The following is a 19,694-nucleotide window of genomic DNA, read 5'->3' as shown; positions in this document are numbered from 1 at the left end:
ACGCCGTTGTCCACTGGCCCGTGTCCCGTGCCGGACCCTTGGTATCTAGAACTCCATCGCATATCGCGATAATCCGTATAATGTTTGACGAAATGAAAGTGAGAATGAAAGAAAAAGATAATATACCGCCACATGGAGGCGCGGCTGGCATTATAAATAGTAATGCAAAAGTTTGAAGATTCTTTGAGGGCAGTGTCTTCGTGACTACTCCTCCCAGCTGAATCGCCGCTCGGCAGGCTGCGGGACGTGAATCCATTCCGTACCGTCGAGTCGGCCCTGGGTCCGCGAAAAACTAGGCTCCGCGCTTCGGCTCCTTCGCTGGGTCTCGGGCAGACTCGTCTGTCTCGTCAACTCTTGCTGCGCCATGAGCTGCTCTTCGAACTCGGTGAAGTTGCTTCCCAAGGTATCGGTCGAGAGACGGCGATCAGTTACGAGGTCGGGGACTTGAAGAAGAGTATTCCCTTGCGAAAACAATGGGGCGACTACTTGGGGCTCCAAAAGAGAAACGTTGCCCGGTAGAGGCCCAACGCAAACTACGTTGGAGGGCTCGACAGGCGTTCTCTGGTATGTCGATCCAGGAGAAACAGGCAGTAGCGGCAGTGATGCGGACGGTGGCGCGCTGGATGAGTTCGATCGGTTCATGGAAAATATCTCACTGTCCATAGAGACAGGCCGAGGCATTGTGTGCGCGTAATTGCTAAGCGTGAAGGAAGGCGACGGGTATGTATGCTCATCAGTCATAGGCGAGGGAAGGTCCGACATCCGATTCGTCCAGTTGCCCTGCGGACTACTCATCGGCGACGGCAGGGATCCCTGATTGGATGACAAGTTGTCGCAAGCAGTGGCAGAGGTTGGCGACGTGGGAGATGAAGGAGTCGATGCAGATGCTGACGAGTTGACCTCAGCTAGCCTGTATGGTGCGACGGGCTCCAAGTCTTGCACTGATTTTTCAGGAGGCGGAAAGTCTGCGGGATTCTCAGGCGGAGAGTATGCTGGCACAGGGCCTTGAAGCTGAATTTCCACCTTTCTTCTTGCTGTTTCGTACGAGTCTAGGTCTCGCCTCTCTTCTGTGTTGAACACGAAGTGCTCATGAACTGACTTGTCGTCCCCGTTCAATTCGATGGGAGCGTTCGGTGCCGGCAGCTCGTACACTGCGTGGTTGGTGTCGGCTGCTACTTCGATGGGCTGGGATGTGCTGCCCATGACCTCGAGGGGAGAGCGGGTCCTAACCTTCTTTCTGCCGAGTATTCTGGAGAAGATCTTGGCCATTGGGCTCTTGGGTGGCTCTGGCATGATGGTTGAAGCTGTGTCCTTACCGTCCTCAATCGCCCGGGCTGCCGCTTTGCGTGCTGCTCTCTTCCGTCGGCGGAGGCAGTACCACACAATAACTAAGATGAGACAAGCTGCGACCACACCAGCCACGATACCTCCCATCTGGGCCGTTGAGAGGCCGTGAATGTTTCCTTGAGAAGGCGGCGGAGGATACGGGCTGTTGTCAGGTTGCTTGATTTCTGACACATTCAGGTGCGCTTGCGGGTTCTCCGGGAAGAGTGCCTGGTGGAGGGAGAAAACACCGCTATCATACTTGGTGATCAAGTATGCTTCTTGGAGGAACGATCTTCCAATGATGAAGGTGTTTGTGAAGTTTGAAGCGCGACGAAGAGGAAAGTATGGCACAGCAGGGTCGCCATATCCGATCGTCCCCTCCATGAACGGATAGCGTAAAACTTGAGCGAATGCTGCCGCTGAAATCGTGATGTTGACTACACCAGGGACTTGAAGTGGGCGTCCGAAATCGTCGGTGTTGTCATGACTTGTGAAGGAGAACGTGAAGGAATAAGACGACGATCCGGCTTTGAAGGCAGCGTACTGGTCATTAGTGACTGTGTAAAGATCGAAAGTGCTGTTGTAGGTGAGGTTGAAAGCTTTGGCGAATTCGTCGCAGATGGCATCTGGTAGCCAAAGGTAGGGAGTGGAGCTGTCGATCATGGCTGAAAATGAAGTTGACATGTTGGACAAAAGTCGAGTTCGGGAATCCCAGCCACTTGGAACTGGCTTGTCATCATCCGCGGTGACCTGAATACCTCGAACCAGAGCATGGGGCAGTCCGTCACTGGGATCCAAGGAGAATTCCGTGTTGTGAGGCACGAATCGGCTGGCATCGTAACCTCCAAGTGTAATTGAGCACGGCGTGCCAGAAGTGCCCTCTGTAGAACGTTAGTACTGGGCGCGACGGACGGGGATGATAGATATACTGTAATAAGCTCCGGCAGTATAGCCATAGCTGTAACTAGGAATCCAGCCGTAAGTCTTGACGGCTTGTGTGAGGGGCGACTCAGCAATTTCATTGCCAAAGCTACCCTTTGTGATGCCGAGACCAAGGAAGCCGAGATAGTAATCCGTACTATTGATCGAAGCCGTGATGATGTTGTCCATGCTAATAGCATCTCCCGCCATGGTAGTCGTCGAAAGCGAATCCAAGCCATAATCACCATTGCCGCCGTAGCCAAGGTAGTCGAGGCCGAGTTGCCATCCACCCAACGGGTCCCAAGACTTGGAGTCGGCAACCGTGAAAACGTTGCCCCGAGCGGCATTGCAGAGAGGCTCCTCTTGATTGTGGAATTAGCCAAGGAATCACTGGAGGCGGCAATGAAAGGCATGAACTCACTTGCGATGCAGCCACCAGAACCAACAACCCAGAACTCTGATAGTGATGTGCTCACGAGAACGTTGACCGACTGCTTAGGCGTGCCAAGCTGGAACTTGACGGTCGACCAGTTCCCGTCGATGCCATACCTAAAGACTGGTCAGAGCCGTATATTTCGAATAGATGCGTTCCAAAAATACCAGTCAGATGAGGGAGTGAGAGCCACGGCGGTGGGATTCTGTGCGCGAACGATGCCAGCCAGCACCGTTGCGACGAGAACAGTTGATAGCATATCGTCGATTTGAGGTGGCACCAGGCTGGTGGTTCTTTCGAGGTGCGCGCAGTCACCAATTTGTCCTTGTGTTCGGCATGGGCGTTTCGAGGCGAGAGCGGATCGCAGGAAGAAGCTTGTCCATCAACTAAAGCCGTTGCCGGGTTTGGTCGTTCACACAATGTTTTCGGCTTGGTTCGAGATCATGGCTTGTCCACGAAGCCAATTCGAGGGATCTCGTCAAGCAATCGGTGTGCCGTGAGAAGCAGAAGACGGGAAGAGGAGGGGAATGACGGGCACTTGAATGGTCAGCAGGAAATTCTTAGTTGTGCCATTGAATTGAGTGGGTGGCTGCCGGTCCAAGTAGCGTCCATGGCTATCCAAGCAAGGACGAGCCAGGCCCTACCGACCTGGACATGGGCTGTGCCGCAACAAGCAAGGGAAGGCCGGGTGGCTCAATGGCACGTCGGGGTGTGAGACAAGGACCAGGGCCCCGTCCAGCACCGGTCTCGTGGTCCCGTCGTTCTTGGGAAAGCTGGGGACCGGGGTACAAAGCAGATATCCCTGCTTTCTTATCGACACACAGTGCTTTTGCCTGCATCAGGACAAGCGCGGCGGAGCATGACAAGCCTCTGTGAGCAGCATGGCTGCTGTCGTCCATTCCAGAGTCGACAACCATGTGTCCGCCCCGCAAGAGATCGAGAGGCTGCAAGAATGGAACGGGTCGGGATGTGGTGTCGCCGCCGCCGCCGCCGCCGCCTCTGTAGCGGACGTCAAGATGTTGACATGCCAGTGTATCACGGCGATTCGATCAGTACTGGGGTTGAGAATGGCGATATGACTATCCTCTGGCGGAAAGATTTGAGTTAGACGCAGCAAGCGAGACATCAGGCGCGAGAGATTCGCGGGGGTTGAGTGGGCACTTGATCCGCGAGATTCCACGTCCTGCATGTTTGCGAACGGAGACGCCTTGGCGACACGAGGCGAGGGCTGAGGTGATGCCTCTTTGAGTTTTGGCCGTTTCTGTAGCGGGATGCACAATTGGTGAGTCGCACAGCTTAGCCATGGAGTTGGAGGTTGCCACAGCTTCGCCAGAGGTTAGGCGCAAGCAAGTTGGAAGAGCCATAAACCTGCTAGCTGGGCCGCGCTTGGACGATCGAGTGTCTGAACAACCGCCTTTGTCTGTGTTGTCGTTGCCCCTCGAGATGCGACGAATGTACACAACAGACGGGACATCCAACAAGATTATACTGGCTTAGAGTCAGAAAAAACGGTGGCCTCGACAGCAACGTCGGGGACTGATAGCCTAACGACGGGTCCGTAGCGGTATCTCAGGCTTTTGCGAAGCTTCCGAATTGAAAATTGAAGATGCATGCACCAATCAGGTGTTGATAGGACTGTTGACCCGGTGCAAGTGTGCAGCTAATTACCATGTTGACGAGCTGAGCTGACCCAGAGAGGTCCTGGCCGATCATGCAGTCCGCCATCCTGCCATTTCCTGGCCGAGTTTGCTCGCGCGGCACAGGTTGCTGTGGTTGGTCATGGGATGCTTCCACAGGTTGTTCCTTGCGTGGCCCATCTCGCTAAAGTCGCAGAGGTCGAGGCAATCAACCTGGGGGAAGACTTTGAATCATATTGTTCTGCAATTGCGGGCGAACGACCATTGGCAGCGCGAGTACCCGACTATTAGCGGATGGGGCTCCGACGCCACGAGGAGGAAGAAGGGTCCGTGGCTGAAGTAGAAGCAGGTTGGCGTATTCGTAGAACGATCGAGGGCGTTGGAACTTGGCGATGAGCCCACGCCACTAGGTAGGTGAGGTAGGGTAGTCCAAAGTCGAGCCCGAGGACAGATCCAAGACGCTGGCGCTGACATTCATGCTGATAGGAAGCCCGTACCCGTATCTGTCGGTAAGTTGGCATTGTGAAGTAACGAATTGGTAAACAAGAAGTGATGTTGGTGGGAAGAGTACCCAGGCTGCCAGACCCCCGACCAAGTTGGATTGGGAAGGAGCCCGCCAAAAATCGCTGCTGCCTTCCCGGCCGTATGACCAAAACCCGAGGAAAGAGCAATTCTCGCGGTGGCACGACGGGTTGGCCTTCCGTGTAAGGAACCCCCGCTTATGCAGTCAGTAGGTAGGTATCTTACTAAGTAGACGGGACCTGGCAGCCCTCGTCTAACGCTTCAAGCATCAGGCACATGAGGTATCCGTTAAGGTTCTGTCAGTTCCATCAAGTTGAGTCCATTTTCCCTGGCCTTCTCTCCTCCATCAATACCTCCACTCACCAGCAAGAACCGGAGTCTCCGTCCCGTCTCCTGTCCCCCCACCTCCGTCCGCTCTTGCATTGGAGGTAATTAGCCAGACGCGGCCGCGGGACAGTCAGCAGCTTCCAGCAGAACCTCGGGACTCAATGGAAGTCAGCTCAGCCGGCTCACCTCGCCTCACCTGATCAGTTGTCGCCTGGTTGGTGATCTGATTTCGACCTCGACATCCTCCCGTTGTTGGTACCAACCAGGCCCCCAATGGAGTAACGATGATGCACATCACCGTTCCACAGCGACGGATCACCCTCGTCTCCCTCATCTCCAATGCCACAGTGGCAGTGCCCCACGGCCATCTCCATTCCCCAATTCATTGCGGCTGCACCACTTGCTCCACAAGCTGGACCTGATGCTTGCCTCTTATCACGGCAACTATACACCCGCCTTCATGGATAGTCTCTATTCTGGGCCTCGTTGTCTGCCGCCCCCAAGTCCGTTGTGACTTTTCGACTTCACGCCCGCCAGTTGTCTCTCAACCAGACTTGCGTGCGAGGTTTCTCGCCTCGCGACGCGACGCAGAAACATCAAGGTACTGTCGCAGCCATGATTGCTTGACACAAGAGCCTACCCGCAACCAACGACGTTGTTTCTGTTACCGCGGTATCATCACCCGGAACAGTGCCGGACGGGACACGCCCTAGAACCTTGCCGAGGTTCCAATCAACATTTCGAGGCCTTGGGACACCGGCTTCTTCGGGACTCGGCTGGAAATAGTCCCAGCAAGTGTTTTATAACAACCTCACTAATCATCACCCAGTCAAGACAGAAGAAACCTCAGCGAAACAAACTTTTCTTGCTTAGCGACCTAGCCTCGTCTACTTGACACACCTCATCAGCCTGGCTGGGCTCAATACCAAGACGGGTGCCAAGCACAACCCGGCGACACTTTTGCCTCTAACAAGTCCGACAAGGAAGCAAATGGAGTCTGGGGATGGTAGAGAAAAGAGCGCTTTCGACGGCAGCAACCACCTCCACGACCAGCAACATGGCCGCGCGACTTTCTTCCACGCCGATGACGGCTGCGAAACGGTCGGGAACGGCACTACACGAACGAGCAAGACGTGGGTCAAAGAAGGCACAATTCAATCTTCAGCCAAATTCTATCACCGTTCTGCAGTAACTCGGCTGGCAGTGCTGACTCGCATTCTTGGGTCTGTTGACACGACCCCGCGCGAGGTGTCGACTGCGAGTCTTCAGTCCCATGTTGCTGGTGAGTCTGTTACAACGCCAGGGCTCGGCAACTGTCTATTGCATCTTGGCTTACCGCCGAATGTCTGTTGCGTTTCCATTCGTTGCCTCGTCTCTGCACGCGAGTTGCGGTACATACATCTCTTCCTGCAGCTGGTCATCATGGAGACATGGCCTGATGTCGGCCATCACCGTAGCCAGCATACGGGAATCGGAAATGGCGACTCTGTGAGATTCAACTAGCACAGAACATCCAATCTCTCACAGCAAATGCCGAGGGGGGGGGACATCCACCAGGCCCGTCCGTCGAGACTTGGATTGACCCTGCTTCGACCCGTCTTACACCGACCGGTAAATCTTCTCAACTGCACAGTCCGCCAACAGGCTGAACGAAAGTTGGGTCTTGATGCGCCATGCAGGGTGAAGTGGCTGGATGGTCAGCACAGTGACACCCTCTTTTTCAGTCAGCCTTATGTGCCGCAGCAGTGCGGCGACGATGATTGACTGGTAGTCCTCGAGACTTCCTTCGTGCCCTTTAAACACGAGGGATGTCAGCACGTTCTTTGAACGCCGAGAATCTTGTCTCCTGGTTGGGCGGTAGCTTCAACTACTGGACCATTATTGCGCCTCCCGTTACATCTCATCTAAAAGCCGAGCAAATCGGCCCTGTCTGCATGTTCAAAACAGCCACGCCGCGGAGGGCGGATTCATCTTACACACACAATCGTTACACAGGGCCTCAGGATAGTTGGCTACGGTGGATCGCGGAAGTGTCTCAACCAGCCATCCGCCATTCACAACACGTACTCAACTGCCAACTCTCGGAAGAAGCTTAAGTGAGATTAAGGTGGAACAACGTAAGCTTCCGCCATTCTCTACCTGCCAGCTAAACCGCAAATACGACTAGTGCCATGCTTTTCAATGATTCTGGGGAATTGCCAAAGGAGATGATATCAGAGCTCGATTCCGATTGAAGACTGGCTTCGTTGTGCGGAGTGACGGCAAAGCATCGGAAAGTCGAACCCTTACATTACCGACGGAACCAGCTTCCTCAGAAGTGGTTACACAACGGAAAATCGGGCCTTGCCTGATTTCCCTATCAACGGCGCGGGCTCAAAAGTTCATGGATCGGGACACCTCCTGCTCGATCCTCGTGACCGGTTACGAGCACAACAGAGATACACTCAGGCATTTCTCCGAGCTCAAAACACGGCCAATGGCCGCAGTCGACTGGCAGCAATTGGCCGCTAAGGATTTTTGTCCTCGTACACCGTCTTATCCTGCATACCGGAATAAGGCAGCCTAGAATGCTCACAGATTTCACTGGTCAAGATCGAAGACCCAAGCCTGCAAAAGTGCATCCTTTACTGCAACTCTAGAACCTGCAGCAACATCACCAGTGGTAGCCAGAGCTTCAGCGCTACTCTATCTCGTCGGTCCCATATCCCAGACAGGCAGTCCCCGGTGCCTGTATGGTACGACGCTAGGGGCCCAGCCGCGCCGGTCTTAAGCTGACGGCAGGCCAGCTCAAATGAATTGGCTCATGTGTGTAAGTGGCACATACGGCTGGCACCTTCGAAATCGTGGAATATGACTGCACTAGAGAACATAGGGCAACTGCGTCGTTTCCCTGTCTTTTTTTCTTCGCAAGTTGACCGCGCGTTTCCAGGCACGCGGAACTAGCAGCGATTATGAACACATCCGCACCCTAAATGCGAGCGGCGTCCGGGCTGGCTGGCCGTTGCTCCTTTCCTGCTGCAACAGAGCCTCCATTCACACCACTTGTCTTGATCAGTGATGATTTGATCTCGGTTTAGAGGGTGCAATTGAGCGTACGATAGTCGCGTTTTGAACGTGGCCGCGACATCGACATATTTTCGCGATCCCATTACAATGGCGAAGCGAACAGGGTTGTGTGCGAGAGGAAGCGACAGCGGTCCCCGAAGACGGAGCATCGCAATGCTTGTCAACATCGCGCTGCTTTCCTTGGCCGCATTCTCGACTTCAGTTGATGCGACCGATACTGATACTGGTGGGTTACAATTCGAACAATCAACTGGTCAGGATTTATCAGACTAACAGCTTTGCAGCAGGGGATGAACTCCCAAGTCAAGCTGCAGGATTCTACGGCACGACGCCTGGAAGCCTGGCAAGCTTGACAAGCTCTCCGTCGCAAGACGCATTTTCGTTCATTCAAGGCGAAACACTTTCGACCAGCTCAATAGCGCGCGGCAGTTTACCGGGCACGCCTGGCCAGCTATCAATCATCTCTTCAGCCGCAGGTGTAACAAGGATAGGCGGCTTCAACCCGACGACATCAGACGAATTCGGTTCGCAGATCTCGAGCAGTTCGATCGTTGTGGCGACTTGGGCTTCTGAGAACCCAGGCGTCGTCAGCACGTCACAACTGCCAAACTTGTCGTTTACTAGAGACCTTCCCGGCACAAGTTCATACACATCTTCAAACACCTTCTCCCAAATCACAACCGCCAGAAACAATACGTCGACTCGAGTCTCGAGTTCATTGACGACTCTGACATCAAGTCTGAAACCATCGTCTTCCACCGGCAATGTCCCAACATCGATATCGCAAACCCCCAGCAGAACTACGATAACTTCGTCGACCACGACTGGTAGGGATCATTTGATCACAATGTCAGCTTCCGTGAGTGTTGACCCAGAGCCGACGTGCATTTCGACAACCGATGGGCAGATGCCGACCACATTCTCCATTGTGTATACTTCAACGACAACTTTCTATGGAGATCCCAAGGATTATACACCACCGTACCCCGAAATCACCACGCCAATCACTTGTGCTCCCCCGACCGAATCGGCTCCAGGGAGGTCAACCGTCCTGCCATGCAGTGGAATAAGTTGCACCAGTACTATAGTTGGGCTGCCATCGACAGCGACGTCGTGGAAGGTAGACCCTCATACGACGTTCACTTTTGTAACGACAGCCAAAAATCCGTCAGTCGTGTTTTCAACCATCAGTACACCACGATACGGCCAAAATTCTGAGACGAAGCCCCCGCCAGATAAGCACACAGCTGTGGAGAAACCCGCAGAGAAATCTACCGACCGACCCCCTCCCAAAGATCAGAGGCCACCAGATTCGCCTGTGCCACCACGTGAAACTGCGAAAGAACCTCCGAAGGCAACTTACACTGTCACCGTCGCGCCCACCAAGGTGATCATCAACGATCACTCGTTCACCATGACGAAGCCGTCTGAGACAACCCATGTCGACGTCGGCGGTGCTCATTTTACTATCAACCCGAGCGAGGTAGTTGGTGGAGGCACAGTCATTCACCGGCCGGCTAACGGTGGCCGAAGCACCGTAGCACCTTCGAGTACTATGGTAGGAGAAATACCTGTCATAATTTCTCCGCAGAGGTCGCAAAACGTCGTCGTGGTGGGCGGAACGACGTTTGAGTTGCAACCCACACCTGTGACGGCTGTGGTCCAGGGCCAGACCATCACGATTCAGTCGTCAGGAATCGTCTTCCCGGAACAAACCGTTTCGATCAGTCGATCGGCCCAGGAGCAAAAACAAATTGTGGTTGCAGGCGGCGAAATGATGACTGTCATTGGTCCAACTGTCGTAGTTATTCGCTCGACAACACTCACTTATGGATTGGTTTCATCCACCATCACTGAGGTCGTCGACGACGATACTATTTTAGTCGGTCCTTTAGGGGTTGTTGTGCACAACATGACGATGGGCGGGCCTTACGCAAAGCCCACGGACACGACCTATGAGATCGTGGGAGGCGCAACAATTACCCAAGTGGGAGCCTCGCTGGTGGTTGTGGGAGGCACGACATTTACCGTGGGTCCTGGAAGGGGAACCACGACTACAGTCATCGGCGGTGAGACCATCACGATTGGTCCTTCTGGTGTTGCAGTATCGACACTCAGCTTCTCCTATCCTTTTGGGCCAACGGTCATCACCACATTCAGCGCACCGACGACCACAGCAGCGCCGGCGCCGATGCCATCGGAGACGAAGACCAACGGCGGGGCAGCCGTCAGGTACGCGAGGACGAGGACAGGGATCCATCTTGAAGCTTGCATAGCGATCAGCGTCTGGGTTCTGGGGCTCATGGTTTGAGACACACAAGGTACATGACAGATGCGTCTGGCGCTGACGGCCTTCTCTTTTGGTACGACGAGACAGACGAAGGGCCACGAATTTGGAAATGGGGCTTTGCGCAGAGGCGGGAAGGGCTGAACTGCGAACATGGGCAGCTCAGAATGGCACGATACCCAGGGACGGCTAGGGCGGGACGTTGGCCCGGGGGGTCGGCATCCAATGCGACCCGCGCAACGTCTCTTGAACTGTATTATTATACACCTGTAAACATAATTCATGCTGCTAATGGACCTTCAACAAGGGCGAGGTCACAGCGGCGAGGCACAGCCTCTCTCGGCCGCAAGTCGTCATTGGACTGTCAGCTGTCACTGGGCCGCCGTGAAGGATGCAGAACGATAAAGATGACGCGCATCATATCATCTGAATTCCAGCAGCGTGGTAGGAACCATTCTAGAAAAAGGGGCATACTTGTCGTGATTGGGCAGTGAATTTGGACTGAACTAGGGAGAGTTCAGATGATACACGCACACGAGTCGTTCGGCTCCTCAACACTGTGTGAGACCTCCAAGCGAACGTTCATGAGGGGCACTTCCAGTGCCCCGCGCCGGATTTTCACATGGCCATACGTCACAGGGTCCCCTTGTCTCGGCGACGACGACGATTGAGTTTCCCTGAACGGCCTCACCCAGCCTTTGCAACCCTTCCCCTGACATCGTCACATCGGCAACGCGCAGCTGCACGGCACACAGCAGACCTCAGCCTTGGGAACGTGGAGCCGATGGGGGGGCGGACGGGGGACGGGATAGGGGATGTCGACATCAACCAGGGAGTCCAGGAACATGCTTCACATACGCGAGTCCGCGCGCGCCCGCGAGGTTCGTTTGTGCCGTGCCCCTCCCGCTTTGTCCGTCCAAGGTCCGAAACGACCTGCCCAGAGCTGTCAAAGTGGAAATGGGCGAACGCGCGATGTGTGTGATGGCTTCGCGCAATCTATCCACTACCCGGTTTTAAACGCCAAGAGGTCGGGGAAAAGGGCCAGACGGGGCCCCGGCAGATAGATTGGGCTGTCGCTCTTCCTTCAGCCCTTCCTCCTGCGACGGTAACACACATCTGGAGGCGACGTTGGAGCGTGGGTTCTATTTTGTGCTGGACTTCCTTGTTTGCCTCCAGGGACCGTGTGGGAACCTGTCCCTCTTTTTCGGGGAATTGGGGGGGGCCTAGAATGCCGTGGACGTGTCGTGGGTGGTTGAGATGTCTGTTGATATTGGACTTGCGAGGGCGATAGCATCAGAGTTGGAGATGCGAACGGGGCGAGCTTTGAAGCGTCCCATCAGGCGAAATTCGACGGGCTGGGATGGGATGGGATGGAATGGAGCTACGTCGGCGGGATTCTTCGTCAACTCTAATACTATGAACCGCTGGATTCTGCCGTGGTTGTGATAAGACAATGCCTTGGATAGTCTGAGAGGTGGATTGGAGTGCCGCTAGACGACACTAGACTAGGAACGCATCTTGGCGAGATATGCCTGCTTGGGAGTCACATGACGGTGTTGTGAGTGATGTCGTCGAGAGAGCCCGTTGTTCCTGTTCAGGTGATGATATTAGGAGTGTAGCTGGCCGAGGAGGTCGTCCAAGGACTGATCGAATGTCACCGCCCGTTCTAGTCCCGGAATGTCAGTGCCGTCAGCCCTACGCCTTATAATGCTCCATCCTCGTATCGGCAACTCTCCCGTCGTGAGACTCACTTGTGGCGTCGCGGAGGTTTCCTAGCGGTGAGTGAGGTGGCTCAGGTCTCACCGTTGGACGACCTCGAGGATACTCGCAGGCGGGGGGTGTTGGCGTCGCGAGGCTTGGGGGGTTATACGACCTGCGTGAATTCATTGGTAGGATGGGTGGAATGGAGATGTCTCATTTCGGGGAGGTTTTCTGAGATGGTGTTTTGGAGGCGCGTGGCTTTGAGACATTGTTTGCATATACGAAGGAAGTGGAATGTTGACGTGAGGATAGGGTGTAGTTGACGTTCAAGACGTTGGGCTGCTTACTTTGGGGGAAAGCTGGTGTTAGTAGCCGTGACCTGGGATGAGTACATGTATTCTTACGTAGATATTTCAAGATAGTGAGTATTTCCTGATGCTTGATGATGGCCGCATTTTGAGGATCTGATAGCTTCGACTTTGGCTTAGTGTGTGAAGCTGACATTCACTCAGCGGCGTCACATTGTTCGGTCATGGTCACATAGGGACAACGACGATACTTCAAGGTGGTTCACATAGTAGCGTCTCCCGGGAGACTTCGTCATATCATCATCGTTGTCTCCCACTATCCTTACAGCTATCCTACTCCCATTCCTTCATCAACGTGTTGCTCTCGATATCTTTATCAAAATCCACGATATGCGTAGAATGACACCACGGCTTAATCCCCTCCTCCTTCCGAATCGTCCCGGCAAAGAACGAACACCACCCAAGCCTCGGATGCGCCTCGTTAATCTCCCTCCGCGTCGCCTCATGAATCATCCTGTCGAACTCCTTCACGTTCGGGTGCCGGCCGACGTTGTCGTACAACGTCGCCAGCTGGATCAGCTGGCCGAGATACGTGATCGTCCCGTCCACGCCCATGTCCTGGTGCCGGATGATGGCCTCGCACACGGCCTCCGCCTGGTCTGAGCGGGCGCAGTGGTCCTTGAGCACGCCGAGGGCCTTGATGCCTCCGTAGATGTCGAAGGACATGCGGGTTGTGGCGAGGTTCTCCTCGGCCGTGCCGATGTCGTGGAGGAGGCAGGTGAGGGCCCACGTTGCCGGGGAGAAGGTGGCTGCTTTTTCGGGGAACTGTTGTTTTGTTATCGCCATTCCTGTCGTGACGTTAGCCGTGACTTTTCCCGTTATCGAGGAGTAAGTGTTTCGGATTGGGTACCATAGTAGAAGACACGCATCGAGTGGTTGAAGGTTGGGGCGTGGAGTCGTTCTTTGGCGTATTTGATTGTCTGGGCTACCACCGGGTCTTCGGAGGGGATTTTGATGTCTTTGACCGAGATGTACGTGGGTTCGTGGAGGAATGGTTTGTCGCCGAAGATCTTGCCCGCGTCGACGGGGACGGCGGTCCATCCGTTAGCCTTGACCTCGTCTTGAGACATGATCGCTGTCATGAGGGTGTGAATGGGCGCTGTTGGTATGACACTCTGTATCAATACCCGCAGAACTTCGAGGGTTTGGCCTATGTAATGAGGTGAGTGGGTTTATATAGCCAAGTTCCCATATAGAGTTTTCGAGAGGAATCTCAAAGACCGGTCAAAAGCTTAGTGGAAACGACCGAGGCCCGAGAGTCTTTGAACAGACCAGATGATATCATTGTCTTCTCCGCTCATCCGGCGCCGAAGGCCGCGCCGACGGCGGGTCTGAGTTTCGGTGACTACTTGCTGGCATCTACTTCTTGTTCGCGGGGTGCCAAGACCACAAAACACAGCTTCTGTGAGTCATCAAGGATGGTTGACAGCCCAAGATAAGAGCTTCATGTGTCAATGGTGGATATGTTACGTTACGGTTTCTCGGCTTTAGTCAGCGCGGCGTCCGGGTCGGATTGGGGTGCCGAGTTATCACAATCAACCCCAACTTGCGATTTGGCAAGTGACTTTAGCTAGATCATTGGTAAATATTGTCTTGATGGCCTGATGTCTTCAGCAAGTCTTCATGTTCGACATATAGGCAGCGCGAATCAAGGGGAACTGCAAGGCTCCAATCCCAGCTCAGGAACAAGCCTCAGGTGTGGTCATTCTTGGTTATAATCATACCTAAGCTCCACTAATAAGATCCAAACATCGTATCTAGTTGCCAGAATAAAGTGGCTTGTGAATGAACCACCACATGTGGTGATGGAATTAAGTCTGCTTGGCAAGAAGACAAATACTGTCCCGGGTGAAAGTCCCCCCACGCGGGGCAGATCTCGCATTCAAGCATGCTTTCATAAGCTGCTTCTCTTTCTCCAAAATTGCGTCTGGCTTTTGTCACTTTTACAACATGACCTCGTAACTAGATGTCTACATTGGGTGGGGCTTGATCTCACTGCCCCATATCGAATTCACGGTGAGTATGTCTTACCCCGCAGGTATATATCGACGGCTGCAATCACTTCGGAAGTCGTCACGTCTCGGACTTCATTGGCACATCGCGAATGTCCTCGACTTGACTGATACTCGGAAACAGGCGGAGGTATGAACCTTGGTGGTAACGCACTTAGCGGTGGGCTTCGTGTAACGGTCCAAGCAAAGAGAATCAGGGGATGAAATTCTATTGAATTTTCTATCCCGTCTATTCTATAATACTCAAACCTGATCTGCACGAATATCAACTCTCCATAAAGAGCCCGAATGGTCGCTCAGTCGCGAACTTGATCAGAACACCAAGCTCGCGACACTATCCCCTGAAGCCTCCTATATTGGAGCCCCTAGCAGGGTATCAGACGAAGTACACATGTCTCTTGAGATTCTCTCACATATGAAAAAAAAAGCCCAAAGATATGTGAACTTGTCACTCGTCATATGCTTGGCAAAGTCCCGGTTTTGACGCAAACTTGCAGAGATGTGGAAAGCAGCTAGCCCGATATTATTCTGCTACAGAATGATATTTGCTACATTTTTTTATTCAAACCAAAATGATTCATGGGTTTTTGTATCATATCTTGATACGAAATGAAAGAGTATGAAAATCAACTGAGATGAGGTTGAGATTAGGTAGGTCTTCTTAGTGAGATTTGAAAGAAGTACAGTGTGCAAATCCAATGAACACAGTAATATATACTGTGCGGACCCGGGTCCCTAGGTCCCTGTCCACAGCATCAACTTCACAGCTCTTTCTCACACAAGCACAGCTTCGCCATTGCGTTCATTGTCTACCGCTGGGCAACAGAGCTTGCAAAGAAAAAGTCACACCAGCAATAAGGTTTGAATCCAGCGTTATACTGCAGGAAATTCTGCTCCCCCTGCTGCGCAAACAATCCGAGCCTCTCACCGACTCACTCGCGGCGATGTCGTAAACCCCACCAGTTCTCATCTCACGTACAACCCCAACGCCACGATGGACGCCCACGAAGATGATAGCGACATCAAGCTTCAGAAGATTTCAACCGACCTCATCGCAGACTTCTCCAGATCATTGCCCCTCTTCCTTCGCAAGCCCGACGGTCAGACTCTCCGCAACCGGGTTCGCACCTCAGAGACTGCGCGTCTAACCTCAAGTGTAATCTCATCCAACTCCACTCATACTTACATGTTCCCTGACATACAAACAGCTCCTCGATCCTTTCCAAGAACTTCCTCAACTGCTTGACCCTCATCTCCCGACCTGGCTACCTCTGCTCGCAACGACCTATCTCGCTCATCTCAACACCCGTATTCGCAATCCGAAGCAGCTCTCAACTCGCTCTCAGCTACTGGAGCCCCTGAACCTCGCCATATCAAAGCTTCTCTACACGTTCACCAAGATACGCGGCGAAAAGGTTGTTGTGCGTTTCCTCAACGTTGAGACCCGGCATATCGAACCTCTTCTTTCAGCTCTTGAGTCTGCAGAGCGGTCTGCCTCGCCTAAATCTTCTCGTCCCTCACTCAGCCCCTTGTCCCCGCAGTCCAATACGCAGCAATGGTCCTGGGAAGAGCGATACCTCGTTCTTCTATGGCTCTCTCATCTCCTTCTTGCCCCCTTCGACCTCTCCACAATCTCCTCCGCTGCGGCAGACGAACAGCTCACTCTCCCTTCGATCCCAAACTTCACCTGGCCGTCCTCCGATCTTCCCGGCATCACGGTCCGCATTCTCCCGTTGGCGATCAAGTATCTTGCTTCTCCTGGTAAAGAACGCGATGGCGCCCGCGCTCTCCTCGTTCGCATCGCCATGCGACGAGACATGCAATCTCAAGGCGTTCTCACTGCTCTCGTTCAGTGGTCTCTGGCCTCCCTCAATCCATCCCCGGACACCACCCCGCAGCCACCATACTTCTACATTGGCGTTCTCTCTTTCCTTGCCGGCGTGCTGAGATCGTCTATCAACACGTCTGACATGGACGCCTACCTCTCCTCAATCTTCCGTGCCGCGCATGCAGTGGCCTCCTCCGACGTCGAAGAAACCCCTGTCTCAGCTGCCATCCGCTCCGTCGCGGTTGCACGGAAGATGCTGATCAAAGTCATCCGCTCCGTTACTGTTCTGCTTCTCCGTAAATCACCACCAGACCCAGATAGCACAGAGCTCATCGAAACATCTATCGGATACTTCCTCGAATGTCTAGCTGACAACGATACTCCCGTTCGCCTGGCTGCATCCAAAGCACTCAGCATCGTCACCCTCAAACTCGACCCAGACATGGCTTCTCAGGTCGTCGATGCAGTTCTTGACTCTTTGAACCGCAACGTCCTCTGGGTTCGCGAACCTGGGAGCTCTCAAGGACTTAAAACCCGCGACCTCGCGGCCGTGGATCCCCTCGAATGGCATGGTTTGATGCTAACCCTCTCGCACCTGCTCTACCGCCGATCTCCTCCCGCTAGTCAGCTTCCAGATATTGTTCATGGCCTGCTCCTCGGCTTGTCCTTCGAAAAGCGGAGCACTTCTGGAGGTTCCGTTGGAACCAACGTCCGCGACGCTGCGTGTTTTGGTATCTGGGCCTTAGCTCGAAGGTACACTACCTCCGAACTCCTCGAAGTCGCCATGTCTTCCGTCGTTGCTGCTCGGCCTCACAGCCAGGACGCTTCCATCCTACAAGTTCTCGCTACGGAGCTGGTTGTCACAGCATCACTCGACTCAGCAGGCAACATTCGCCGTGGTGCCTCGGCAGCTCTGCAGGAGCTGATCGGACGGCACCCAGACACGGTGGAGAAGGGAATCTGGGTCGTCCAGACGGTCGATTACCATGCCGTTGCCCTGAGATCCCGCGCCATTCACGAGGTAGCTCTGAATGCTACGAAGCTATCATCGCAATACGGCATCGCCCTTCTAGACGGCTTACTCGGATGGCGAGGAATAGGCGATGCCGATGCAACCTCTCGTCGGGTGGCTGGCACGTCCTTTGGCATGCTCACGCTGGCACTTGCTCAGCAGAACGGTTCTGGCCCTGTTGAACAGTTCACGTCGTCCATTGACAGAATTATGGCCCGCCTTCGCGCGCTGCAAACTAGACAAGTCGATGAAAGGCACGGCCTGTTACTCTGCCTCGCTTCGGTACTCGATAAGTTCCCTGAGCTGCTAGCCATCGAGACGGATGGGAAAGCGAACGAGCTGATCAACCGCACTATTCGCGAGCTGGAAACAATTTTCAAAGACTTCCAGGCGACGACCTATCGTCGACCAGAACTAGTCGCTGAAGCCTCCAGCCGTCTGATAACATCATCCCTCCCCATTCTTCAAGCAGCTACCTTGCCCCTCAGCGGCGAGTCGACCATCCAGTCAGGCTATACAGTCGTCTCAACTTCCAACACCCAATCTCTGCTCGCCATCATGGAGGCAATTGGGAAGCTCACTGAAATCCCCGCAGCCGTAACATCCATTTCCTCGACCTTCGCTCCTGTGATCTCGGCCGGCCTCTCCCGCCCCGAGAAAGAAGCTATCGCAGCATCCTCCGAAGCAGCCCTAGTCCACCTCATCTTCTCTTCTCCTTCATCACGGAGGAGTCTCATCGAAGACTGGGCATCATCGGTCCGCCACCGGCCAACCTCCCGCACCGCAAATGACACTGGCGTTCTCTCTGCTCTTACTATGGCCTACCCCATAACCACCACGTTCGCTCAACTGGAGGCCAAGGAAGAGGACGTAGTCTGTCAAACGATTCTCGCGCGGTGGGCCAGTGACAACGACATCGACACGCGCGTAGCCATTCTTCAGAGTCTATCGCAAAGCGTGGTGCTGCGCGACCGCGCGCTCGTGTTCTTGGATCTCTTGGCCGAGGGCCTCAATGACTACACAACCAACGCCAGAGGTGACGTGGGATCCCACGTTCGACTCGAGGCGCTGAGGGCTACCAAATTGCTATGGAGGATTGCCTTTGCGGAAGGCGCCGAGGTCGGGTGGCTTTCGACTGCGGTTTCGAAGCTCTTCCTTCGTATCCTTCGTCTTGCGGCGGAGAAGTTGGATCGAGTCCGTACGGAGGCGCACGCCGTTCTCGCCCTGACGCTAGAACCGAGGTAGGAAACCCATCGTTCTTGACACCCCAACATGACACTGACAGGATCACAGCTCTGCGACTAATTTCACCAAACTGACCTTCTCCTCTCACGAGTACTTCCACACCCTTCTCAACCTCTACACCTCACCAACCTCCCTGCACCCCCTACTTTCAGAGACAGCGAAGTCCGGCCACGCAGCTTGGATGTGCGAGCTGCTGGCAGGCTACGTCACCTCCGCCGACACAGGCAACGAGGACCTGGTCATCGCCTCCCGCGCAGCCCTCGCCGACTTCTGCGCGGCGTCCCCCACGAACCTATCTGCCGTATGCGTCGCGCTGGTCTCCAACCTCAAGGCGCGACAGGGCCAGGACCGCGTGGTGGTGCCGACGTTGGAGATTGTGGCGTTCCTCTGCCACGTCGGGCTATTCCAGAAATGTCAGGAGCTCGACCTGCGGCAGCTGTGTCTGCAGGTCCAGAAGGCGGGCTATAAGACGGGCAACGTGAGGAAGTTGGAGGCGTGTATCAAGGTGTACGGCTGCGTGGCTGGGTTTGATGCAGAGCTGCAGCTGCCGGTAGAGGTTAGTGACAGGAGACGGGATGGCATTCTGGAGGCGAGGAGAAGGCTCGGGGCGCTCATGGTCCATCCGTGGCCCCGGGTCAGGAGCCAGGTTGTGGATGAGCTGTGGAAGCTGTTTGGAGAGGAGGGCGGCGCTGAGACGTTGAAGAGTGTGGATTGGAGTAGAGCTGACAAGGGATCTATTAAGCGTGTTGTTGAACAGCTCGGTTTGGCGCAGACGGCATAGAGTAGACTAGAACAGACTACATAGTGTAAAAGTATAGACTGAATTCCTCGTGGTCGGCAGCGCCACTCAAGAAGTGGTTCTAACGGTCCCGATGTGATGTCTATGACAGATAACACGATATCACGACAAGATATTTGGTCGATCCTTGACCATCAATCAGCAACTAATACAACAAATCTTGGTCTGCTACTATTGAGAAACTGCATGATCTGCGAGAGGACGATCGCG

The 19,694-nt window shown here is 54.3% G+C and overlaps 3 protein-coding genes across 3 annotated transcripts; 1 reads left to right on the top strand and 2 right to left on the bottom strand.

The window, feature by feature from the left end:
• Positions 1 to 204: 204 nt before the first annotated feature.
• CkaCkLH20_01004 (eukaryotic aspartyl protease) lies at positions 205 to 2,939 on the bottom strand (the record flags this gene model as incomplete). The annotated part of the gene is made up of 4 exons (XM_038883724.1): positions 205 to 2,207; positions 2,256 to 2,609; positions 2,669 to 2,796; positions 2,848 to 2,939. The coding sequence occupies 4 exons, from the start codon at positions 2,937 to 2,939 to the stop codon at positions 205 to 207; spliced, it is 2,577 nt and encodes an 858-aa protein (XP_038751319.1).
• Positions 2,940 to 12,861: 9,922 nt separating this feature from the next.
• CkaCkLH20_01003 (uncharacterized protein) lies at positions 12,862 to 13,670 on the bottom strand (the record flags this gene model as incomplete). The annotated part of the gene is made up of 2 exons (XM_038883723.1): positions 12,862 to 13,376; positions 13,439 to 13,670. 2 exons carry the CDS (start codon positions 13,668 to 13,670, stop codon positions 12,862 to 12,864), a joined length of 747 nt encoding a protein of 248 aa, XP_038751318.1.
• Positions 13,671 to 15,594: 1,924 nt separating this feature from the next.
• CkaCkLH20_01002 (beta-tubulin cofactor d) lies at positions 15,595 to 19,466 on the top strand (the record flags this gene model as incomplete). Its single annotated transcript, XM_038883722.1, has 3 exons — positions 15,595 to 15,756; positions 15,809 to 18,681; positions 18,734 to 19,466. 3 exons carry the CDS (start codon positions 15,595 to 15,597, stop codon positions 19,464 to 19,466), a joined length of 3,768 nt encoding a protein of 1,255 aa, XP_038751317.1.
• Between the last annotated feature and the right edge of the window lie 228 nt (positions 19,467 to 19,694).

This window comes from Colletotrichum karsti (genome assembly GCF_011947395.1).
Source record: "Colletotrichum karsti strain CkLH20 chromosome Unknown Scaffold2, whole genome shotgun sequence".
NCBI lineage: Eukaryota > Fungi > Ascomycota > Sordariomycetes > Glomerellales > Glomerellaceae > Colletotrichum > Colletotrichum karsti.
The sequence above is the reverse complement of the archived record's forward strand: the minus strand, read 5'-3'. Positions and strand labels throughout refer to the sequence as shown.